This window comes from Streptopelia decaocto, assembly GCF_964273445.1.
Source record: "Streptopelia decaocto genome assembly, chromosome: 6".
Taxonomy (NCBI): Eukaryota; Metazoa; Chordata; class Aves; order Columbiformes; family Columbidae; genus Streptopelia; species Streptopelia decaocto.
Window position 1 is genome coordinate 17,209,418 of NC_138660.1, and position 27,029 is coordinate 17,236,446.

At 38.7% G+C, this 27,029-nt stretch overlaps 1 protein-coding gene across 1 annotated transcript in view; it reads right to left on the reverse strand.

The window, feature by feature from the left end:
- COL4A3 (collagen type IV alpha 3 chain) overlaps window positions 1-26,187 on the reverse strand; it is a gene marked incomplete at both ends in the record, with an annotated part of 60,783 nt that extends 34,596 nt beyond the window's left edge. The window contains 15 exon segments of the mRNA XM_082056349.1: window positions 1,441-1,518; window positions 2,991-3,032; window positions 3,149-3,184; window positions 3,677-3,739; window positions 4,650-4,727; window positions 5,278-5,304; window positions 6,126-6,179; window positions 6,892-6,954; window positions 7,250-7,294; window positions 7,776-7,820; window positions 9,464-9,553; window positions 12,233-12,289; window positions 25,845-26,099; window positions 26,101-26,142; window positions 26,146-26,187. Of these exon segments, the coding sequence (XP_081912475.1) occupies window positions 1,441-1,518; window positions 2,991-3,032; window positions 3,149-3,184; window positions 3,677-3,739; window positions 4,650-4,727; window positions 5,278-5,304; window positions 6,126-6,179; window positions 6,892-6,954; window positions 7,250-7,294; window positions 7,776-7,820; window positions 9,464-9,553; window positions 12,233-12,289; window positions 25,845-26,099; window positions 26,101-26,142; window positions 26,146-26,187 (1,017 nt within the window).
- Window positions 26,188-27,029: the final 842 nt, after the last annotated feature.

Below are 27,029 nucleotides of genomic sequence, written 5' to 3' on the forward strand. Positions count from 1 at the left end.
TGCTTCCGTAACACTCAGGTTTTACAACTAGGAAATCCTTATGTGACCAGCAAGCTTCTTCAAGCAGAGATGGTTTTACTTACATGACTAAAAGAAACACAAACTGGATATCAGCACTCCTGGCAAAGTCTATGATCTTTGAAAAATAAACTGGCTCTGCACATACTTCTGAACACAGTGAGTTCAAAAGGACCTATCTGTGATTGCATGCAAAGGGACTGGAGTAAATATCCCCAGAAATGGCAATAAATTGCAAGTGAAAAACAAATAAACCTTAGATGCTTCACTGGAGATAGTGACCTCCAATAGATAAATGCAGTGGCTACCCACACGATCCAAACCTCTGTGGGCTCCAGATTAGACCGCTCTGCTGTGCAGTACTGTTACGTATTAGGCCACATCCTGAAGTCATTGCAAAGCCAAAGTTTATGGACTGCCTAATTATTACTCCATTAGACTCATGCTCAAAACTACTTATGTAAGGAGTTTTGTGGGCTTTTTAAACTGTAATGCCCAATGTCTCTGAAAAATTGCCATTCACCCATGATAAACTGCCACAGCTGTGACTGGGAAGTGCTCCAAGTGGTCCAGATTTGATTTAAACATGGAAGAGCTGCTGTGCTTAAAAGCTGAACCCTGCTTCTTTAGTCTTTCTCTTTCTGCCTCAATATAGTCTTGGTGCAAAATTCACTTTTCATTTTAGCACATTATGGAGAGGGAGTTTCGATAACTTCATGGATTAGATGCAAATTAAATAATGAAGAGAGAGTCAAGAACAGGTTGAAGACTCGTTCTGTTAGCATGTGACGACTTAAAACTGTGTATCAACTACTGCTACTTAAGTTCTATATAAGAACAAAATGCAAGAACTTTAATTCACAAAGCAACATCTAAAACGGACGTTGAAGCGGAGTATTTCCTTTCTCCAATACTCACTGTTTCCCCAACACTTTCCATGATTACTCATGTTCCAGTAAAAAAAAAAAAAAAAGAGAGAGAAAATAAACTATGAAATGTACGTGGACATGTTGTAAGCTTTCATGAAACTCCAGTAGCTCAGAGTCCTGATATTTTCAGTGACAATGCCCAGAGGTCAACACAGCTGTGGCTTTGATAGCCATTCAGAAAATCCACGTTGATTTGGTGAAGCTAGGAGTGATTTACTTTTCATGTACTTAAAGATCCACAGCAGGTGGGTTACTAATAAGCATTTAGCTTTTCACTTGTATTGTGCAGATGTGCATGTGAATACACAGGCCTCAGCTGAGCTGGCTGTACAGACACACTTTAAGAAGAGCTTAATATCTAACTAAACAAGTCCGAAAAACGTTAGGATGGGTAAAAGGAAATGTTATCAGAACAACGAAGATGAAAACGTCCTCTGAAAGTAAAACCTAGTAAGATGGATTATCTGAATGTGATGTTTAACAACTTTACTACCGTCATGTTGTCTGGTCCACTTAATGTCACAATAACAGTTCCTGGTGGTCCAGGGGGTCCAGTTAATCCAGTGTCACCCTTGAAAGAAAAAACAATAGAGAATTACAAGCATTACAAGCATTAGAGAATTACAAGCATATTTTATTGTTTCAAATTACCATCACTATACTTTTGACATCACGAAAAATTTTCTGTTATTACACTTAGCCATTAACACAGTTAACGTTTCTCTTTGCTTGCTATTTATCTTCCACTGAAAAAGGCATATGGAGGACTTCAGGTGACTATGACAACCTTCTCTTAAGCTGAGAAATATAAAATGCGTATGCTGATTTCTGTTAAAGTATCTAGAATTAGCTTAAATTTTTAATACTATTTGCTTAAAAGTTATACAATCAGTTTAACTCTAAATCAAACAATAATATCTCCTTTATTATAATTTTTCTCCCGATGTGGCAACCAATAAAACATGAACTGTCTTTGGTGACATCCTCAAAACTGCAGTCTGTGTGTTACAGGGATATGATTGTAACATAGTGCTGACAGATAAAATTAGATTTCATGTGTTATTAACCAAAACCATTAATATCACAGTACACTTTTTCATTAGGGATCTTTCAGAACAGGGAAAGTCCTAAATGTAATCTTTCCTGTGGGAGTCAACAAAACACATCCATAATTTTCAGTGATTTTAAGCCAGTGGAATGCCTTTGTGTGCACTTGCAGCATAACAGCAAAGAATGCATCACTCTTTCATAAGGAAGCAAGATGCTTCACGGTCAACTGAGCTAATGTTGACCAATAATCAATTCTATGTACAGAAATTTTCCCAGGAAACTTCTAGCGCATGCCCAGTAGTAATTACAAAGTTAAAACCAATTCCACTGTCAGACAGTGATGTTTCAGTTCACAGCGGGATCTGTGCAGGTCAGTTAGCACAACTGCAAGACACTCCGAATTCTTGAAAAGGTCCTGTAAGGACATTCAGGCTGACCACACTGGTCCTCCATTGGCAGGCTGACCCCCAGAGAGACAATATATGTATTCGTAGTAATTTCCAGCTTAATGTCAATTATATGGGATACAAAGTAAGAACATGGACAACAAATCATCTGATTTTTCTTCTAAATCTGGGAGGTTTTCCAGCATTATAAGGGCTGACACCAAAAAGATGTTGGTCATAAGAAGCTGTGAATCTACACATACTATATATTTACCAATGTTTATATGCTTAGATAAGCATTTAGGGACACTGTGCAAATGATATATAAATTAATTTAATGCTATGTGTTAGTAAATATTAACTACTGGCTCCTCTTAATTTTCTATCTTTCTGTCAGGAAGTTTATATCATTGGCTCTTACGTCAAAACAGTTTATCTTTAGATATTAATTGCTATGTTACTGTTTTCCAGTAAAAGACTTCCACATATATACTGAAAATTTTTATTTCAGTGTACTTACTTCCCCAAACATTTCACCATAGTATATCAGAAAAAGCAGAAAACAGAAACAAGTCTAAAAAATGTTTTAAGCACTTTATACAATTACCTTTCTTCCTTTGGTTCCTATTACTTTCAGTCCCATAAGACCCTGTAAAAAAAAATCCCCAAATATTATTTTTTTTAATTTTAAAAACACCTACAAAATGAGTTAACTGATGTTACACATAATAGAAGTTTTCATTTTTATTACCAATCTGAGACTACCTTAGGTCCAGGAGGTCCTGCTCTCCCTGGCATGCCCTACAAAAAACAACAACAACAAAACTTCCTTAGTTTAAAAAATTACAATCTTCAGCACCAATATAGGTGTTTTGAAGTACCCAATATTCACATGAGTTATATCACTATTTTCAATCTTCCTTCCACCTTTACAACTGCAATTTTTTGTGAGTGGGTGGCAGATTGTCTATATCGTCCAGTTGCAAACATACACATCTTTCCTTCTTACAGTTATATACATTAGTAAATAAAGTGAATTTATGGATAATTAAAAATTAAGATTTATGTTTACGTTGACCAGAATGCTTCTGAGTACATGGAATTATCATGAATAACAATAATCAAAAGAAACTGAAAAAAACCCCAGATATGTGCAAATGATATGGATTTCACATACACATGTTCCTAGACCTCAAGTCTGGGAGAGTCAGGTACTTGTATTTGTGTAATTCCATCGGGTTCTGGAAAAAAACAAAGGTTAAAGTAACAAGTGAGACATAAGTTCATACTCACTGAAGCTCCTGGAGGGCCTCGTTCTCCAGGTTCCCCAGGATATCCTTGAGCACCTGGTGCACCCTGCGTATTAAAAAAGAAAAAGGCATAAATCTCCTGGCGAGATCATGAGTGAACCACAATGCTAAATGCAACGAACTGAATAACAAACACAGGAGCAGCACTAGTTCTGGATTTCCTCTTCCTCCCTCAGGAAAATGCAGCATTGTAATTCCTCCTCACTACTTCATTGGTTGGCATATGTTTTGAAACATGAGAAAACACACCTGTTCTAAAACTAAACTCCTCAAGCGAGGATATATGCCCTGTGTAACTGTGGCCATTCCCATAACCCATATAGCCCTATTGCTATCCCTAATAAACCTTTAATCTTTTAAACATTCTGTGCAATACATTTTATACTTTAAAGTTTCATTCTCAAAGAAGTAGAAAATTAAAAATTTTTATTTTCCTTTTAATAATGTCTTCCATTTATTGTAACAGTTAAAAGAAATTTCTGCTCTGCCTTCTCCTATTAATCTCAATGTTTTAAATAAGGATCATCATATCCTTTGTTAGTATTCCTCTAGAAGCTGAGCTGGTCTAATCTGTTCAATCTTGCTTCAAGGCGAACTTTTGCATTTGGACTAGATGGTTGTTGTAAGTCCCTTGTAACCAAACTATTCCATTCCACTCCATACGCAGGGGTAAACCCTTAAATCTATGACCAGTTTTCCTCCATTTCTAAAGTATTGTTGTTGGTCTACAACCTGACTTTCCTATCTCATTTTACTAACACGTAATGGACACTATTGCTTCTGATGGCCAAATTAATTTCAGTCATCTTGGTTCAGAAACTAGTGAAATAATTGTAAAAATACAATACTAACATTAAAATTATATATATAAAAGTAATTTTAATATATACGCACATTATATGTAATTTTTATATATCTATATATTTATATCACAGTCTGAATTAATTCTGAATTACCTGAAGTCCAGGCATCCCTGGCAGTCCAGGATCACCTTTTGCACCATACTCCTGGGTATATCCATCTGCAGGGCACCCCTGGACAATTATATTAAAAGGAAGATAAAAAGTTATGCTGTAGAACTCTATAGCTGAACAAATTTTCTAATACACTTTGTAGGGAAATAAGCAACATCAGAATTGCAAAATGGTGACAACTGTCCGTTATGGATAGTTCTACCTTTAAAAAAGATTTTATTAAACAAAACACACCTTTCCAGTTCCCCATTAGGAACAGTCTTCATTTCAGACATACCTACGTTACTCACTCACAGCCCTAACCTTCACTTTTTTTGGTACTTTTTCTCCCCTTAAAATACTCTCTAGTACATCTGCAGATTTCTGGAAAAATTCATAAGCTGTTTGGGGGAGGGGCTTAGTTATTTGTGTGCTTGAAAGGGTTAAATTCATTACATTCAATAACAGTAGCTGAAGGAAAAGAAAAAGTTTATATACTCTTTTGTAACCTGGGGTGAATGCAACTGGTATGGACAAAGCACCAAAGCTGGTGGTTGCTTGTTCTATTTTCCAGCAGCCAACATACACACAAACTGTTGATTGCCAATAAATGTTTCATGTAATAACTGACCTTCTCTCCTTTGATGCCAGCAATACCCTAGGGAGAAGAACAATCACATTATTAAAACAGAAAAGTAAAAGATACAATGGCAAAAGGACGCATTCTAAATATTCCCCAAGCTCAGTGCTCTTGAAATGATGTATTTTCACGGACACAGTGTACAGCCAGGTACATGTTTAGTGTGCCAGACTTCAATTTAAGAAGAAATGGCATAATGTTAAAAAATAGTCCAGTCTCACAGTAGCAACTCTACAAGTGAAGGCATAACAGTTTCGAAGCCTGACCTTAATAAATAAATACATAAAATCAGGAGAGCTGGTACAGTAAAAATCATGTTTACAAGTTATTAGATTTGGAGCCATTGGAACTTGACAGACAGCATTCTTTTTCCATTTGTTGTTTAGTAGTTTCTTTTAAAAACACATTTCTACAGAGAGAAAAAAACAAATCCTAGTGTTAAAGCAAGGCAACTATAATAAGAAGCTCTGGGTTTAATTCCTGGCTCTTACTGACTTAATTAGGCATGAACTGAAACTGCAATCTATTAAATATATATTAGAAATCTTTAAAGATGTGAGTGGTAAATTTCCATGAGTATCCCTTGAGACATTAAAGAACTAACAGCAGGCAATTAATTTGCATGCACTTATTAACTAAGAAGTTGAGGCCAAATATGCAGCAGATAAATCATTACTTCTAACTTTGGTTTCTTTACCACACAGTTTTCATATTAATAAAACAGGGGTACCTATATATATTTCAACTGTTGTCAATACCAGCTAATGTGAGCCTTTACACTCAGTGAATGGCTTTATGCGGTAGAAATGCACAAAAGCATGAATTTCATAGACACATACTGGAACACCTGGAGCACCTCTTCTCCCTGGAGGACCTGGAAAACCTCGATCACCCTGAAAGCAGTAGGAGTGAATGTTAGTGCATATTACCACTTATTATTTGGCCGGATTTTAGCAAATGTGATTACAAAAGAAGTTATTTTGTTATCATACCAAAATTATGAGTTGTATTACTACTGTATTTGCTAGAAGGTGCACAGCCTGGCTTTATTAGCTATGTCAGATCAGTTCACTGTTTTACTAGAAATATATGTTTTTCTGTAGCAGGCATTCTTCTGACTCCCCCTTTAAGAATGACGGAAGCTTTTTGTCATTGCGCAAAGGAAAACTAATAAATGTGTAACTCTAAGGCTTTTTTTTAACTTGCTTTCTGGACTGATGAATTGTCAACTGCAAGCTGGATACTGGTGAAATAAAATGAATTAACTATCTGTCTCTTCTATAACATTTCAACAGAAGGACAAGTTGGACAAAACTGATCAGGTCCTCTGGATTTAATGAAAAAGTTTTATCTGTCAAGATATCAAACATTCTTAACATTTTAGCAAAGGCCATCAACATGCATAATTTAATTATCAATCTTACACAAAAAGGTAGCACTTTTCCTTCCTCTGGCCCCATGATTCACATTTTTTCTAGTTGATAAAGTCACAAACCAAAACAAATCAAAGTTATTTCAGGGGAAAATCAAAGTTGCATCAGGGAAAAAATTCAGAATTCTTTTTTGGCCAAACACAATCTCCATAACATTCAGCTTGGTTTGTACCTTTGTGCCGTTGCATCCTGGAACACCCGGGTGCCCAGGAGGACCAACTGTTCCTGGTTCACCCTAAAAAGAAGGGCAAAATTGACACAAGCTTTGTTTTTGTATATTCGTATTACCCTACAGCAACACTGAAAGACTTTATGTTGGAACAGTGTTTCACAAGACTTGACAGATTACAATGTGTTCTTAAATCATTACAATGAGTAAGAACTGCTGATGCTAAGATTGCTATCTCCAAGCTAATTGTCAGAGACAATGCTGATGTTGAGACTAGAGCGAGCACATTGGGCTGAAGATAATAATGTACTAAAGAGTGTAGCAAGAGAGAAATGGTTAAATCAGTTTTGTTTTTACTTACTGGAAGGCCTGGGGGACCTGAAAATCCAGGTATTCCTGGGAGTCCCTAATGATGTAACAATAAAGGAATAATATTACATATATTAAGCAAAAGCTCATCATGCAACTTTCCTTTTGATCATAAAAAGAATGAATGTAAGTATGATTCTATCAAACGATCACTATTACCTTAACCCTTCTGGCTATGAACCAAATACAATGATAGCTTATGCACTGTTAACATAGACTGGTTTCACCCACAGAAAAAAAGACAAAACCAACCCTTCATGGAATTCTAGTCTGACTTTTTCATAGCATACCCCAATAATAAACACATACAGCATGAACCTCGTACATAGGGTGTAGCAAAAAAAGGCTAAAGTTCTGAAAAATAGATAATGCATGTGCATACTCTGTATCATAAACGTTAAAAATACATTAAAATCATATGTGATGTTTTGTTGTTATTTTTCACAAATTATTGAACCAAGCTGACATTTAACATGACATAAAATACGTACAAGTTAGTTTAAAATACAAATACTTACTCGTATACCTTTGGGTCCAGCTAAGCCCATAAGCCCTGGAGAACCCTAGATCACAAATGGAAACCAACATATATCAATGTAATGGAGAAAAAGCACATATGTCAACAAGACATGCAATATCATTAATACCAATACCAACAAGTGCACACAAAACTATATAAATAAATACGTGATTTGCCTATTACAGACACTAAAGCACACAAGCATTGAATACAACTTGCATAAACCTTGGCATCTTGCCCTTCTTTTTGGTGTTTACAGGGGATATATCTCATCGTTTGTCAAAAAGTAACAGTCAGGGTATGTTGAGGAAGCAGTTGCTACCAAGCTCTTCGAACTGTGAGACCTGGCAGAGCTTCCCCATGAGGAAATAGCTGAAACCCTCACAATTACTCAGGAGAACTTTTCAGCTCTCACATCTGGATGATGTTCATATAATGGCCAGGTATGTGCATGTACAAGCCACTCTCACCTGTGCTGATGTGCATGGAAAGGGAAGTCAGGAGCAAGCTGAAAGGGGGCTAAGCAGGATGGGAGAGCATGGCTGAAAGGAGACAGCAAAGTACAACACAGGACAGTTGACACAGAACCTCCTGGAATTGTTTCAAGACATTTAGAGCTTTACTGATTATAAGAAACTTTCATCATTCCCAGAAAGGAAATGGGGAATGTACAGAACTGCACAGCTCCCAAAATCCTGGGCAACATTACGTTTAGGACAATGTGCAGGCGTTGAATAGGAAAAGCTGACTGGAATACACTATAATAGATGGCATTCAGGCTGAGATGTTATTGCTAGACAAATTATCCTTGCTTTTTGCCATTCTTGCATAATTTATTATCACTTATTAAAAGGGAAATGCTCTACTAAACACTTTTCAATGAGTTCAAATAAATGGCTCATCAACATGTATGAGATCCAACCATGAGTATCAGTTCAACAAAGGATTGTAAAAATGAAATAGGACAGAATAATGCAACAACACCTAAACAAATTAAAACTATTAAAAAACCAGTTGTTTAAAGGTATGGATAAGAGCTGGAGACACATTAGTGCAGGTCCTAGATATAATGCGATTGTGGCAGTACCTTCTGGATTTATCAATGACAGCAGGAATGCTGTTCCTCAAGAGAAATATAAATAATGTGTTTTTAATGAGCAACTTTTTTTTTTCTGGTCATGCGGAAGTCATTGAAAAAATCACATTCACCCTCAGAGTAGGCATGAAGGAAAGAAAGCCCAAGTCACTGAAGTCAGTCCTCCCATATTGCAAGCAACTAGGTATTTCCTAAACAGACCAAGATTTATCTTAAAAACCGTCTTTCTCTTCAAATTTTCTTATATCTATTTTTCATATTTATCGTAGAAGTAGCTTGTTTTCTCTCATTCCAGCAGATATCAGAGTATACTTAGAGTATATTTAGATCCATATTCATTACTTCTGGTAGCTCACTTCAGGTGCTTTAGCACTGGCCAGTGGAGAACTGACAATAAAAGCCCATGTTTATATCAGCTACATCTACTCAATCAAAAATGACTACTGCAGCTGGTGACCACACAATATCCCTCACCAAACAGAGACCCTAAACCAGGTTTTGTTTTGTTTAAAACAGAACTCCCTGCCCAGTCACATCTCACTTTCACAGTCAGGCATGGTAGTTTTTCTGTGTCTCACATACACACCTACCTTTGGTCCCTGTGGCCCCGGCGGCCCTTCTGGACCAGGGAAGCCCCTATGACCAGGTGGACCTGGAACACCAGGAAAGCCTTTTTCACCCTGTAAATATAAAAATAAAGAAGTTCTTAAAATATCAATGAATTCTCCTGTTTATAAGCTATTTCTAAAGCATTTATTGCTTTCAGTACCTCTTGAGTTCTACATACGTGTCGCTACTGTGGCAGATATACTACCCTTGCCAGTACTGACCTATTTTTGTGCTCCTGCCTGAGTGTTGTTCAGGCCACATGGTACCACTGAAGCATAATAACATGCTCATTAGTACGGTTGAAGATATCAGAAGACAACAGTACTCAAGATTTTGCAGAATACAGAAGTTAACTGGCAGCATGGAAAGTTCAAGAAAGCAGCTGATTCATACCCCTTGTTAATATTTCTATATCATTTTTAGTCCCTACAAGCAACACAAATCCAAATCCATCACAGCAGCCATAATTTGTAGTTGGCAAACTTAACAGCTTCTTCAGGAAGGAAACACGGAATATTAAAGCTACACAAATGGCAAACAGGAAGGTAAGTTACAGTGGAAGGGGCATTTTCAGTTTTTTAGTTAAATATAATGAATATGCAAGTCTTATCTTGGTTAACATGAAGTTCTTCAAGCCTAGAAACTCACAGAAAAGGTGTTTCAGTTGTTTAGATAGCAGCAATTCAGCACGTTCAATGTTTCATCAGTGAAGAGCTGCCTGTTCAAGATCTTTTACACCACAGCATGACATGAGGGAGAGAGGATGGAGTTATCCATTCTCTCAGTGTCAATCTTTCTATTGCTTTATGCAGGGAGAGCTATACAAAAAAGCATTTGAAATTTTGCTGTACAAAAGTCCTGGTGTCTTATTATTCGATGGACAAGACAGGATCCAAAAGAAGCCTCAGGGAAGCCAAAATATCTTGGCTTCTCCCTTCACCAATTCTCACTCCCCAAAATCCCACAACTCACGAGATTTTAAATAGCTTCTGAATTTAAAAAAAAAAAAACAAAAACAAACCATAGAATGTAATCCCAGAATATTTTAACACAAATCAAAACAAGAATTACATCATGAAGTGTCTGTGAGATCTGCAACATAAACCAGCACAGCGTTTTATAACAAATCGTTTATTTCATCCACCAGCCTCCCAGGAAAGGCAAAAAAGAATGCTGCTATACCAAGACGTGCCGCTAGAGGGGGTGCGGTACTAAATCACCGAAAAACGAAAGACGCGCTTGATCCCCCAGTGCCGCAGGCGCGGGGCTCTCCAGGGACAGAGCAGCGCCGGCTCCTCACAGCTTTTCTCCCCTCCAGACAGTACAGGCAATTCTATCCACACCTTCTTCTTGATCAGCTTGGAGACTTTAACATCGCACAGTTGTCAAAACATATTGATTAATGTATTTGTCCTGACTTTCCAAAGCTGCCTGAAAAATTTCATTAGTGTAAACAATTACTGACTCTTACCTACTAATTGCTCAGTTGCTTTAATGTGGAACTGATGAAAACAAGCTGCGGGTGCTCATTCGTGTTAATATTTCTCTTTCAGAGGGCAGCTTATTTTATTATAATTTTTCAATTGGTCTCAATTTTACTGGTTAGGACAAAGTCAAGTTAGGCCAACTGAAAACACGAAAAATAAGCCCTGAGATTTTACTAAAGACATGAGTATTCTCCTTTCCTGCTTATGAAAATATGTTTTAATAATGAACAAATTTACTTTGAGAGAACTTTTATCCACCACTGAAATGAAGCTTCCTAGAGGCAAGGCTAGCAGTGTCTACTATGGTTCTATATGACTTTTTTTATTTGGTAACAGAAGTACAGGAGGAAAGTTGTGAGTAATTCTTTATCAGCCAGATGTGTCGATCGGTTAAAGTAATCACAACCATAAGACTATACCGAGATCTGGAATCTACTGATAAGGTTTAGTACAGCAACACTGTGTCCACAGTTAGCCTGAATTACAATCATGACTTCTTTAATAATGCCCCTTTCATTTGTGAATCAGTTGTTTTTCCAACTACAAGCAGGAGTTTGAAAGAATTTTTGGCATTTGTGTAATTCAGGTTTGCCTAAAAGCCTCTCGGAGCCTCTGCCAAGCTGCTATTGGCAACAGCCAGAGCTGCGGCTCTGTTACTTTTGATGGGTTTGATGCTGTTCCCTCACTGCTGGCAAGGGGCTTATAATCAAGACCCAGAAACTCATCCCCCATGTCGGTCTGCAGGAGATTTATCTGTTTGATACCAGTGCATGTAGTTTTCCTTCAGGAACAGGAAAATGGGGGGCGGGGGGAGGAAGACGGGCAAGGGCCAGAGATAGAAAGAAGGAAGCACTGAATGTGACACTCTGGACGGCATTATGAAATTTGTAACACGAGAGCTGCTCCGAGGGCAATAGTATCTGTGGGCATTTGTTAGGTGTTTGTGAAAGGGACCTAGTGCTTCAGACAGTCGTTCTTCTGTTGGCATTAAAACATCATGCAATGCTGTAAACAAATGAGTGCATTAAAAAACAAACAAACAGACAAAAATACCACAAAGAAGTAAAAGTCTTTTTAGTTAAACAGTGTACCCATTTTAACAGGTTTTTGTAAGGTAATGTATTCCTTTTACAATTCTCTGTAGACTCTATTGGCAGAATACCATCATAAAACAATTTTGCTTAGTATATAAACTCAACTAATGTATTAACGGTTTCCAGGTATAAGCTAATCTTAAAAAAAGAAAAAAGTATTTGTTCTTACCTTATTACCTTTCATGCTATCACAAAGGCAGGGACTTTTACCTTTGCATATACAGCTCTGAAAAACAAAATGACAAACCTTATATTATAATTACTTTTTCTCATTTTGCTGTTTGGTGAGGAGCAAATGAGATCTCCAGGAGTTTTGGGAGGTAACTATTTCACAGACAATAAAACTTAAAAAAAAAGAAAAAAAAAATATTTGGTAAAGAGTGGCAATTCTCAACAGGAAAAAAGAGTTCATTATTCCTCTGTACTGTCCTTCAAGACAGATAAGGGCACTAGTTTAACTTTGTAGTTGGGTTAAAGGCCAAGAAGCTGTGCTTAACACCACCAGGGTTATATTATCAGTACGAATTGTAAAATTCAAGAGTTTAGGCTCACCGCATTAAAAATTCTTGATTCTTTAAAAACTTACTATAGAAACAAACACATATGCTGATGTTGTTTTAGATTACAATGATACTATTTTTCTTTTGATCTATTAACCAATAATTTTCCGATTTTGTAACTGCATTCACCTTCTAACACTGGTTTGTGGTACGTATTGCAATTACAAAAGCCCCTCAACTTTGTTGTTTTTTAATTCTGGATGTTTCTTGAGACAAGCTGTGTGACAGTGAGTGCCCTCACACAGGGATGTTCCCACTCCTGGGCTATAGCTGCTACCATCATGTCTGTGTCCTCAAGTGAACCTGGAGGGCCCCCTTGCAGGGCTGAGTGTTGAGTCCCTGACCTCAGCTGCCAGAGTATGGCATGGCTACCTAGGAGCAGCTTTGATTTGGGAAAGTTCATTGACTAACCAAGTATAAGCAGATATTCAGTTTTTTATTGTTCACACTTAAGTGAAACAAACAAGCAAACAGCCCAAAATAGGATATTCGGTATGTAACCGGATGGACAGCATGACAAAATTAGCAATCTCATGTACTGGGTGCAAAGTGCATCTGCAGTCTTGGATTAATAGAACACGTAACCCTTCCGTGCTCTATCCCTGCTACAGCTGCTGTGCACTCAGCACCTGAGCCAGCCCAGGCTAGCTGGGATAACTCTGCAAAAGACTCTTCTACACTCATGCAGACATATCCTATTACAGTGGAGGGGAGCAGAAAAAAAATAATCCTTTGTTAACAGAAGTATTATACATACTAAAATATCATTTAGGTTATTGAAGCCATGTATTTCATAAAGATGTGGAGTAAACTGCATTTACTGTCCTTCTTTGTACACTTAAGTTCTTCCTTTTGTTTTTTGAGGCTCTTGCTGAATTACTTTTTTCAATTGCACCACTGTAGAAAGAGGATTATTTTTCAGTTTATCACACAGATGTATACTATGGTATAGTTAAAGAAAATAAAGAGGGGACAAGTATCACATTGGTTATGAAGCTATTTTTTTAGGTTGCATAAAATTCAGAAAAGCAGCGCTGTATTTTCTTTAAAGTGGTAAAATATGAAATTTCTATTTAGATCTTGAAGACAGAATTAATTAACCCCTACAGCTGGCTAACACAACAGCAGCACTGTTCCAAATATATAACTTTTCCAGTGGTGTTCTCAGGAAACAAAAGACAGAGGAAAAAAATATTCTCTGTTACATTTTAAAATGATGTCAGATTGACATTAAAATTAAATTTTCCTGTAGCAATCTGTTCAGGTAAAACATGTTACAGAATTAAAAAGCATCTTCCCACAAGCTAGGATTGATTTCTTCTATCTTTATAATCCAGAACTGAGGTATGTGGTACCAGCTAGCTGCCTTCATTTCTTACACAGTTCATGGTGTTTGTCTTTTTCCATTGACTGCACAAGGAAACTTGACATCTACTTTGGAACTACTCATCCAATCTCTTTAAGTGTCTCTTTTAGGATGGAGGAAAGATGCTGCAAGTACTTGCTGTTGTCTGTGGACTAGGCAATTACTGACAGTAGCTGTCTATCTTTTAGGTGGCTGAAGTTAGGTGAGATAACACCAACTATTAATTTAAAAATAGGTGCAGAGGGTATTCCTCAAGCGAACAGCTATTTAAACATTCATTTCCAAAATAAAACAGAAATCAGAATCAGTCAGCCATGAAAAGCAAATCCCCAAAGAAATTATTGTCTGTGTTCTATAAACAGGTTAAGAGATGATTACTTGAAGTTTCAAGATGGGTTTTTAAAAACTTGCAAACACTAAATACTTAATTATTTGACAATTTAAAGAAGATGTTTTCTTCCCCTGATCCGACCGCTAGAATTCAAGTGGTGCTGCATCAGAAATTCGGAAAACAAAGATAACATGTAAAACAGAAACTATGTGACTATACTACCTTTACTGTTATTTTAATCAATTTTATTATTTCACCAGAGACATAGGAATAAACACTAGTGTAGAATTAACAAACAGTATCCTGATTTACCCTCGGTGAGGTCTATCAGTTTGGCGCTGGGTAATCTAAATTCACCAAGTAAGTTATATGACAGCTATCTTAAGGCTTTAATCATAAATACCAATGATAAAGTGAAATGCATCTCAAATGAATTTGATACAGTCTATATCTATAAGACAATCCATTTTCTCATTTCCTAATCAATAACAATACCTTCCATCCCAAAGTATTCTCTTCAAAATAAATGACACAGGTTGTTGGTACATTCCTGCTAAGCAGTATAAAAACGGTAACTGTTCAATGTTCAGCATCTCAAGGTAAGCTGTAAACACAGTACGCAATAAAAGTAGTCTTAAATTGCAAGCACTGCATTTTACTGCTGTACAGGGCTGGTGAGTGACTCAAGCTACCACATCTTTAAGGCTTGCAAATGAAAAACTGTAAATTAATTACAAGACCTATGAGACCCATTTACTCAGCACTCAACTTCAGAAGCAAAGATTTGGCCTACAGATTTAATAGACTCATGTCTGAGTCCAGGAAAGGTGCTGTTTATTAAGGAAGAGATACTTAGACTAATTCAAATTCTCTGGGTTTCTTCATTGTAACTGGGAGCACATCCTGGCTGACAGTGGAGAGCTTTTCTGAGAAACAGCCCCAGTTGGCTTCTAATCTACCTAGTGCCAGTTATTTACTATTATAATTCTAAAACCTGCATGGAGTTGCACCTTATTTCTGTCTGTAAAAGTAAAGCTAGAAGCAGAATTTTTCACAGTATTTTTATGCAAAGCACTGTTTTCAGGACACATAGAGAAATCACCAAATGAAATTACTTTCCTATAATAGGTATAATCTGCGGGAGACTTGATACGGATAGACACAGAAGAAACTTTTTCTTTTAACTTACAATCACAGATAATTCAATGTGAAGCTAAATGCATGAACATGTAGAAAGTTATGATGCTACATACATCACTAAACAAGGTTATTAAACTATTTAAGAAAAAGAGCTTTTGGTCTTCAAGAAGTCATAATGCTTAGAATGTGTTTAATTTGCCATTAGTAAGCTTTCAGATCAATTTAGGTCTTTTCGCGTGTGCATATCACTTTAAACTAAACTGAAAAGTCCAAAGATGATTTTACATTACACAGTCAGTTAGCTGGATAATACTAAATATTTTGGCATATGATATTTACATAAGATTAGATTCTGCCTTCGGTAAAGGAGCTTTGAACCAAAAAGTCATTGCTCACTTATACTACTGGATGTTTCCACATCCTTGCAAGATGCCTGCAGCTCCTTTATCAAAGGACTATAACAAAACAATAGTGTATTGCCAGTTTGTACAATAATGAAATTGATTATTAGCTAATATTATTTTATTCAAAATCCCCACAATAACATCTACACAAGTAAATGCATTACCAAAGCCAGAGGTTTACTGTGTGGTTTTCAGTTTTGTGATTTTTTAATAATCATCTACATTTATTTCAAATATTTAGATATGGTAGATGGCACTAGATTTTTGATCTAAAAATCTAGGCCAAAGGATAAAGTCAGGTCATTATATTAAAAACAAATTAATTCAGCAATGAACCAAAATTTTTTTAAAAACCAACACTCTTGGAGCAACTTACAGAGTAGCTCCTTTCAAGGGTGTTTTGAGTGATTGTTGTGGTATTCAATGTTCTTTAGATAATTACAGTTGTACACACTGAAGCACATTTTCTGCAGCAGTTTATGTTTTGTTCAGGGAGTGTGGCCTTATTTATAACACCAAACTGCCCTTGCTACACTGTGGGATTGGATTCTGTGGGGGTCTGACCTCTTCCTGCCTCCAATTCAGAGACTAACTTAAGCAACTCCTTAAAAAGTATTCTAGCCCTCTCCTTCATTGAATCCCTCGAAGAAATTACTAAGAAAGCAGAAATAACATACTGCAGACTGCACTGTCACCTATACAAAGCTTTATACAGGTTCAGCATGGCACCGCTACTCCCACCATTGAGTCGTGGTGATGTGATTTGGAGTGTCAGAGAGGATCTCGCACAACTCACAGCACTTTGTCAACAGAGCTAGTTATATGAAGTATGGCAGAGAATGTATTTGGGATGTCATCAAACCTGAATATGTCAAAGGACATCACAAAGCATTAATATAAGAAAAAAAGAAAGCAATGATAGGCATTTCTATCAATAGCACAGGCTTTGACTCCTGTCACATTTGTGGGGCAATACACTCAATTAGTTTATATGCAGGAAGATGGGGAACAGAGAAACAGCCACTGAAGGTGATGAGCCAATATTTCTTCATTGATCTCTTTTTGGAATGACATATATGATGACAGAGCAGTCAGAGTATTTGTTTGCTTTTACAGATCCAGAGAAGATCAGAGTAGGTCAGCTATGATTTCAAAATACATATTTGTATTAAAAATACTGCATCCAGGACAGAGAGGCAGCAAAATGTTTTGCTTCAGGCAACAGTCACCTTACTCTTTATGTTTCAGATAAAGACGACATCAAGATCACACAGGATGATGAGTAATGAATACATTCAGATGAGAGCTGAGATGAAATTAAATGTATTCTGTAGGAATATCATAATTTGGTTGCAGTGGGTTTTAACTTTACACTTCTGGCCTGGCTGGCTTTTAATTTCATGGGTGAGCTCCACTGATACCAGAAGTAAATTCTGGTTAACATAAATGAAAGATGACTGTGCAACATGAGGAATTTTAAGATGAATTAAAAGTAGTGCAAGTGATATCCATTAATTACTGTGGACAGCAAAAATAGCCCAGGTGTCTTCTCTCAAGTGAGCAGTGAAGCTGTCACTTTCCTTCATTGGTGGTTCCAATGGCTGATCAGGCTCATTTTTAAAAATGCAAACTTGATTTTTCATTTAGACTTGATTTTATAAGCATCTCACCTGTCCTGCCACTAGTTCTTTACCTTCTAACTTCAAGGATCACTAAACTAGAACTCCATCAAACAGGGAACAAGCCTTATTGGTTAAGATCTATTTTTCTGTGATGCCAGTTTGTTTTTTTTTTTTCTTTTCCATCTTTCTGCTCAGCAATGGTATCCTGAGCAGCCTACAAATAGAAAGGACCACTGTGATGACCTGCATAAGTGGAAGTAAATTATCAGTTAATTTCCAGTTTTCTGTAATTTCCCTTAAATTCCAATACTTATTAAAAAATTATCTATCAGTGAGCCAGCTCCTTTAAGAGTCTTGATTATGAATTTTCAAGGCTGCTGACACAATGAGATTTCTGAATTCTTCCTGAGCTGTCTCAGTGCAGAGCAATCACTTTACACATTCCAGCTATGTCTATAAACTACAACTAAGCACATAGAATAATATTGCTCAAATAGCTGATGTTAATCTAGCTTAAAACTACAAGGGCCCATTTCTCTAATGTTCCCTACTACATGTTTTCTATTACATCTAATGAAAGTGGGTGTAAAGCATTATGATTACAGTACGTGGCAAGTTTTGCTTTAACATTTATTTACAGTACAGACTTGTGCTGGGGTAGGTATGCTGCCATTTCTGAAGGACACTATGGTGGTAGCTAAAGCTCCTACCTTGAACACAAGTTATGTTTTTGAAAATTTATCCTAACCTGCTCAAGCAGCAGATCTGAGAGCAGAGCTACATAGAAAAAAGATCCCACTGTGAAAAAGGCCATATAAAGAAAATATTTTCTTCTGAGTCTGATGCACCTGTGTTAGGATACTCAGCTAGACTAGCACAGTCAGTAATTCTATCTAGACATGGTTAGTAGATATGTGACCCTGGCAGCATATTCCTCATGTTGCACAACCATATATCACCATGCGTACAAGGTACTGGAGAATAAAGTCCCCTCACTCCAAAACATTGCTATCAAAACAAAATACCAGTCTCACAATTACAATCTGTATACTAAAAGTTTTTCATGCATTCTAAGCATCAAACATGAATTCATTAAAATTATCAAAGACCACGAAGAACTTTGTGTTTTTTTAGTGATTGCTGGACCAGTACAACAAAACCACATTATTAAGCCTTCAGTAAGTATAGACAACATAGAGCAGAAATAGGAGATGATGAGATGAAGGAAAATATGTCAGTTCCCAAACCCTGAAACATTGTGTAGTCACTTGTGAACTGGAAGGCAGCCAGACATTCTTACCTTAGGAGACTCCTATTAACTGCCATGCATGCTACCAGAACTCCCCACATTTTGCCTATCAGTTGAATACCTAGCACCTGACAAAAACTATTGTATTTTGACTTTCCATTATAAAGAAATACACCTGTAACTTTAACTAATAAACAACTTGGTCAATAATGTCTAATGTAGGGAGACTGGCTCCCAAAGGACACAGTGGAAAACAACTGTTATGCTACAGACAATGCAGTTGTTGAATAAGCTCCATTAAACACTTGTGAATGGAACCTTGCTCAGGAAATAACTACTGAATCAACATCCCTCCTTGGTCACAAGGGCCTTGTATTACCACTTCTGTGCTGCTCTCAGTGTGAGTGCAGAGGACGAGTCCTGAGCATTTCCGATCATAGAAAAACCCTTCATAATATCTCACAGAAACAGGGTTTTGTGTCAAACTTAGAGACACACAATTTGTCACCACACAATGTGAACACACAACATGTGTCACTGAAGTTGTTAAGAATTTCCTTACTTTCTATCCTTAATTGTAAACTGTCAGGAGTTCTTTTGGAAAGGATTTGTTCTTTTATATAAAGATATATTTATAATGGTAGTTGCAAACCAGCTATGGTATGGAAAAATGGAAGAAGCTGCTGTAGATGAACATTTAAGCAATTTTCTATTGTGTCAAGGGAACATGTACGTAAACTGTTTTTCACTTCAGAGACAAAGCCATTTTGAGAATCTTCTCTTAGTTTTTAATGCAAAAATCTGTTCAGTAAGAACTTTGTGTAACAACAATTTTGTAGTGTTAGCTAAAGCTTATCATTATAACTATTTATATCTATAACAATTAAAAAAAAGTAACATAAACTTTAGGTAAAACAGCATAAAAAAAGATGGAAACAAAATTTTCATAGAATTCTTGGTATCTCTGGCCTATGTTTAAGTGGAATAAACTATGTGCTTGGGAAAAAATAAAAACACCCAAAACACCAAAACAAAACAAAATCCCATGAAACACCCTGCAATTCTTTTTTGGTAACATACTTACTGTATAGCATACATTTTTTTTGCTGTGAACAAGCCTGTCTGTATGGAATTTCCAAGAAACTACTATCACACAACTGTTAATACTATTTTTATGGAGGCACACTGTTCTGCCATCTTGTCCACAGTTCCACATACAGCTCCCATGGTGCCAACCATATTTTTTTCCAAGCAGATACAGTACAATTAATTATATGGAGCTTCTCCCTTCTCTCCAACTCACTGACAGTAAAGAATTAGGGAGTGCAAGAACAGTAGGGCTTAGCAATCTTCACTGTGCCTTTATGTTATCATCGTTGCATTAGGATAAAACAGATAAAATGTTGTAACTTAAAATAAAAACCCTACATCTTGAGCTCTCACAAACTCGAGTTGTTCATGAGCTCCGCACTGATAACCCCTGAGGTCTGTGTTGTAGAACCTGCCTAGAATTACTCAGTATCTATGTGTGTAGAGCTGGTAAGTTGTGTGCCGTTTCGGAAAACTCTAAGTTGAGGTTCTCAATTGAATCTCTGTTTTTTGGGGTTTTTTAATTGCTTTTGGTCTATAAAGAGAATTACTCCCTGTTTAAGTGGAGAGAAAGATGGTTTACTTTTTTCTGCTAAAATGTAGAAAATTTTGATACTTATATTTATGACAAGTGATATCTTACTCTACAAATAATCTCAATAGGATGGAAGTCACTGTAATGAGGACTATCAGAAACTGGACCAAACTGTTCACGATATATTCAGGTGGGGAAAATCTCCAAAGGCAGACCTATAAACCCGACTTCTGTGGGTTTCTTCCCCTGACCTTGAACAGAACATGGGGACAGCAGAAATAAATATTGTTCCCTTCCACAAGGAAAAACGATTAGGCAATTCAGGCCACAGAATTTTGTTTTGTATAACAAACTCTTAAGGCTGTTTAATCAGCTTATTCATCCGTGCTCTTCCTAACAGAGGGTCATCTTAAAAGAGCAGTCTAATAACAATGAATACACACCATTTAACTAGTGAATTTTTGCTTACCTACCGTAATATTGTTACCATTACATCACACAATTTGTATGTCTTCCTAACTGTTCAGTGTGGGAATGGTATTCACTAGAACTGTTGTCTCCTCAGGCCTGTATATTTGTATATTCCTAAAATTCCTGGTGTGCATCTTCTGTTAAGTGGTGCAAATAGCAATGAAAGCAACAGTAGCTTGTTCAGAGAAAGCTTACTGCACTTGTTTTGGTTTCTCCTGTTTTGAAAGGCTCTGTGATTTCACAGATTTAAAAAAAAAAAAAAAAAAAAAAAAAAAGTTACTTTTTCTTGCAGCTTCCTCCAAAATGATCTGTGGAAAAATGGAGCATAAAGGCCTAGTTAAAAAGCATTCATTGAAACAGGCCAAATGGAAAAACTGTAAACCTGTGAGACTTGTGGAACTGTGGCAAAATGGAACTTTTTCAGTGTGTGCACAAGAGACTAGGGCTGTAAACAGTTAAGAAGAAAAAAGCCTTTTTGTGTTTTGCTTTCCTCCTAGGCTCCTGTAATCCATGCCAACATACTAAGCCTTCTAGTATTACTTTGTCAGGCAGTAGGGTGAGAATGTGACAGCAAAACAGATGACCGGACATCCCATACTAGTTGCAGTTAGTAGCAAAGTATTTTGTTTCAAAGACGTTATGATACATCAGCTCTAGGTATTGCAGAAGAGATTGCTAGCACAGATCTCAGTATAAAATGCTGTTTTAGCTATATCAAGTGCAAAGTAATATAGAAAGAACCAGCATTTGCCTGTCTACTTTGATCATTTTAATGATATTATTCAGTCAGCAAAACAACTTGAACTACAAAGTTTTGCCTAAATGTGTATTGTATTTACTTTGCAGATTTGTTAAAAAAAGGCTATACATCAAGTGCTAACAGTTCAGTTTTCACAGGTGTTTACTAAGATCACCTAAGGAGGTTCATCATTTTCAGTTGTATGATGCAGCAGACACATAAGCACACAACATTTCATGGCCATCTAGGCAAGACTTCATGTGGTGCGAGACAGCAGAACTCTGTACATCTTGATCCACAAACATTAGGGCAAATCTGCTAATTTATGCTCCCTTGACCCAGTAGAAAAAGCATTGCTCAGCAGTGCTCCAGCACAGGCCTGTTTCTCTGTGGAGATGATGGCTGAATTACAACTAATTACAGAGGCAACCAGGATCAGAACAGCCTAGCACAAATTGGGCCCACTTATCAGAGTAACACCACTATGGACTTCAGAGCTGGGATCATATTAACCAAATCAAAGAGTGTACTTCACAAAGGACTTGTTTTTCTAACACGCTCAGTGAACTCTTTTGTATATTCAGGTGCACATCTCCTCAACTGCCTTACATGACAAAGAACCTGGGCGCTTCCAAAGGCCACAGAGAGGGAAGATTCTCACTGTGACACTTTGTCCCTCCAACATTTTGATTCGTAGTTAAACAAAGCAATTCAGCCTGCATCTCATTCTTAGTAGCCTTAGAGATGCTTATGGCTGAGCTAGTATACTGCATTATTTTCCTTCCAGAACCATGTATTAATATTAAGATATATTTCAAACAGCTATATTGTTTTCATATAACTAGGAAAAAAATATTGCATCACAAAAAAAAGAGTAGTTCATAGGTATTTCCATGCACACTCTAACATTTGTAAACAATGAAATTAATTGGCAAATATGAACACTTTCAGCTAGTCACAGACAAGCATAAACAAGAAAGGGGATGCAAAAAAGATCTCCTCAAGCCTTATAGTCACTGAGCTTGTTATCTCCCCTCCTTTGCCAGCAGCACATGGTGAAAAAATAAAAATAATAGTGCCAGAAGCAAATAATTAATATAGAGCACTCAACTTTATCCTGTGAGCTAATACAATGTTGCAATTGTATTACAATGCAAATAAAAAAATGGTAGCGAACACACAGTGCAGCTAACTTGCAATCAAATGATCTTGCTCAGGTAGAAACCTTCTTTTCTCCTGAACACATGCTAACATGACACCATAATAAAAATCATCAGTGCCACCATGAAGCAGCATTGATTCAGTACTAATGAACTTGATCTAGGTAGTTTTCTCATTAGTGCTCTTTGAAGCAGCAAATTGCAGGGAACATTTTTAGATTAGTGTTTAATTTCAAGACATACGAGTACACGGATGGTATCAAAAGACAGGACACACTCAGGAGAATTAACTGGATTGCACATGTGCATCAAGATAGCTCCAAGTGCTGCTAAGTAAAATTACACAATGAGAAAGCTTTTTTTAAAAATTTTCTGAGAAGAAAAAAATAAAAACAAGGAATGAGAAAGATTTAGTTCCCTGAGAAAACATTTTTTTTTTTTTTTATTATTCTTCTAAAGTATTTAAATGAACAGTGGAAAAATCCTAAGAATTAAAACATCAGTATTTGGAGTGAAGGAATACATCAAGCAAGCTGAAAAGCTTTTGACATGGGAAGATGCTACTTCTGCTGAGTTTTCAGAAGATGTGATTAGAGCGTGCCAGTGGCCAAGAATGCAGATAATAATACTCCCTAGCAGGTGCCAGAAAGTTCAGGCTCCTAAGGGCACGGAAGTCTGGACTCTGTGAAGGGCTGTGAGGACCATAATTCGCTGTATAAACAGCAGCAGGCACAAATTAACAATTTTCTTTCTTGCCTTTGGGAATAAACTACTTATTGAGTTATTAAGATAAATACACTCAAAACTTTCCTATGTTTGAAGTATTTTTTAAGTTTATGCATACAGCAAAAGTATTGCTTGCTGGTCAAATATCAATTTATTTTCATATGAAAGTGTAGCATGATTTTAAAACACAAAGAATACCCATTTCTTTGCAATGGACAGTCCAGCCAAGAGACAATTATATATTCATCAATCATTTCATGTGAATTAACATTAGCCACTAATATTTAATAAGAAGCGTAGATAAAATTGCTTTTTAAAAAAGTTTTTATTTCCTTCATCATCTAGAAAACTTTGTTAGGCTTTCTCTTTTGAAAATATCAGCATTTTCATACAAAAATAAAAATTATGACATTTGAATCTTAAACTGATGTGTTTCCTGTTGCAAATCTAGTCTAATCTCAAAAAAGATTTGAGATCCACTTAATTTTCAGAGCAACACTGAATCAATACATTGTGTTCAAACTTTGCTTAAAAAGAAAGATTTCTGCAGAAGACACTTCTTAACATCCCAAATCCTTTATTTAAGACCAAAGTGTAAATAAGGATATAATAATGACAATGCTCTAGAAAATTGATGTCTCAGAGCTTCACGATCTACCTTAAGCATAAAGGCTGCTAATGATCTAAGGGAGAAGAGTCTGCAAGGTTGGCAAACACTCTAGGATCCTACTGAAGTTGCTAAAAAGTGTGGAAATGCTTTACTGGGCCATATGTGGGGTCTTACTTGTTGACATACCTCCCTTTACCTTTCTCTGTAGATAAAAACACAAAACAGGACAAGATCAACACAACCAGAAGAGAGGCTTAGAAGAAGTCTGAGCGTGTGTGTTGGGAGGGGTTGGGGGGAGTTCCTGCACTTGTTAATAGTTGCCCAGAAGCATGTACGATGATGTCTGGCTCTTGGGAGTAACAACAGCAATGGATGGGAGGTACCAACAGACAAAGAGAAGAATGGAATAAAGAACAGCAGAGTGGGTAGAGGAGAGAGACAAGTCTTGAGTTTATTCTTCTTCCACATCTTGCTTTAGAGTAAGGATCAGAAGTAGTCAGAGCCTGAAACAACTCTGCAGAAAATGTGTGCTTTGCAAATAGACCTGGTACCTCTGTTTTACACAAGAACTGAGAGGTATTTTAATTCCATTACAAGTAAAACAATTAGATCTTTGTTAAATCACCAACGTTGACTGCAAATTAGAGCGCCTTGAAAGAAAATACGCTTGCTGAGGTGCTTATGCTGTTTCCAGACACTTTACCCAGAATGGGTTAGTGAAAGAACTGCAATATTTTAGAAGAAACATTATGACTAATTAGTCTGCTTTGAATAATTACAGCAGAATGTGGCTCTATTTAGCAAGAACAAAGTAGAAAATCAGATTGTTTTCTTACAAAGGTGAACTGCATAATGTTTTGATAGGCAGTAAGGATTTGGAGTTACTGTGTTAGAGCTTTACTCACACATACAAGGAGAAATTAACACTGTTGACTATTAAGGGAGAAACAGAATTTGAAATGTACTGAAACTGGCAGTTTCCTCTGTTTGATGCCTATCAGAAATTTACTGAAACTGTCAGTTTTCTGTTTGGTAACTGTCAGAAACATTGAGAGCTACACTGACCCATCTGCCGTCACAGCTGACTGCTCTTCTCCCACTTGGGCATGTACAATCTAAAGATTATAAGAACAGCCAAGACTATGGTGTGATCTAGGAGAATTTATCGACCGAACGGTGATGCACACTTATCATTAAACCTCAAAGACAAGCTGTAAAGTTTGTCACAAAGGCGGCACAGGTGGTCCAGGCGATGAGCACTGCTCTGAGTGTTCACCTCAGAGACCATCCACACCCCGCACCGCGCATTCCTCGCCGCCCGCACCCACCCTCTCCCCGCGGAACGACGCGCTGCCCGCGGGACAGGCCCTCGCCCAGGCCTCCCCATCCCCTCACGGGACCGCTCGGCGGGGAGTGGGGGAAGCCGCCCTGCGCCCCGCCGCGCATCTCCTTCGCACCTGAGTCCGGCGCTGAGGAGATGCCGCGCGCGCGGGCCCCTCCGCCTTCGCGTATCCCCGGCTGGCAGCGGCGCAGGGTAACGGTTCCTCACAGCCGGGCGGGATGCGCCTCACCTCACCCTACCCGCTGCGAGGTACCTCCCGCGGCTGAGGCGTATCATTTTGAACACAATGAATTCAAATCTTCTTCCTAACAACTTACCAACACCAAAATGCAACGCGCTGGCAGAGACAGCCGAGGAGCTGAGCCTCTCTCTGCCCCAGGCAACAGCGCGGTCGCTGCGGGAGCCCGCGCCGCCGCCCCAGCCCCGCGCGCACTCACCTCAGCCGCCACGGCGCGGACCGGCCAGAGCAGGGCGAGCAGCAGCAGCGGCGCCAGGCGGCCGGGGCAGCCCACGCCGGCCATCCCCGCGCTCGGCGCTGCCTGCGCGGCGTCCCGCGGAGCTCGGCCCGGGGCGCTCGGACTCTGCCCCCCTCCTGCCCGCGGCTTTTGGTCTGGGGGCTCCTGCTTCGCACCCGCCTCGGCGCTCCCAGCGCCCTGGGGTGGGGACACGGGCCGGGGCGGGGCCGGTCGTGCCACCCCTCTCCTCCCCTCTCCTCTCACCCCCGCGTCTCCTGCCTCAGGCAGAGCCGGCGGCCGCCGTCCGTCCGTCCTCAGAGGGCATGGAGTGACCGAGGAGCCGGGGGCTTTCCCGCCTGGGAGCTGAGGTGAGCGCGGCGGAGGGGCAGCCCGGGGTGGCGGTATCTGGCGCTCGTCACGGGCCGTCCCGCCTGGCCTCGGCGCCTGCCAGGGCCGTGCAGCTCGCTGAGGGGCCAGCGGCGTCCCGGGACAGCTGGCGGTGTCCCAGGTTGCTGGGCTGTCACCGTCCCCCGCCCGCTTCTCCCCCGCCGCCTTGAGGGCGCAGGTGTTCGGAGCCGCCCGAGCGGCCTCGGGCTGCGCGGCGGGAACGGGGACCCGCCCGGGCCAGCCCCGGGCACCGCGCGGGCAAGGACACAGCCTGGGGCTGCCTGTGGCGGAGAAAAGGTCGGGTAAAGCGGGCGGGAGCGAGGCGAGAGGCGGCAGCCCTGGGTGCATGGGCGAGGCGGTGCCGGGTGCGGCCGGCGGCAGCCCGAGCCCTCAGCGTCCTCCCGCCTCATCCCGGGGCGCTCCCGAGCACTGACCAAGCGTTTTCCTTTCAGCAACGCTTCTCTCTCCCTCAAGTTTTTTCTTGAGACAGCGGAAACCAAGAAGTCCCAGAAGGGACAAAGTGCTGCCCACTGCATAAATGGAAATTAGTGAGAAATGTTTCTCCCCAGGCTTTCCATATAGTTTAGCGTGATATAAAGTTTTACTGAATGGACATGTGATTTGTGAAGTGTTGGCAGTATGTAAAGTTTATCACATTTGTTACTGACAAAGATACTGCATGTTCAAGGTAACATCTCAACGAATAAAGTGCTGTTCTGAGATGGTGCAGGCTGGCCACAGCACCTTATTATCTGTAGTGTTTGTGCTCTACAGGAAAAC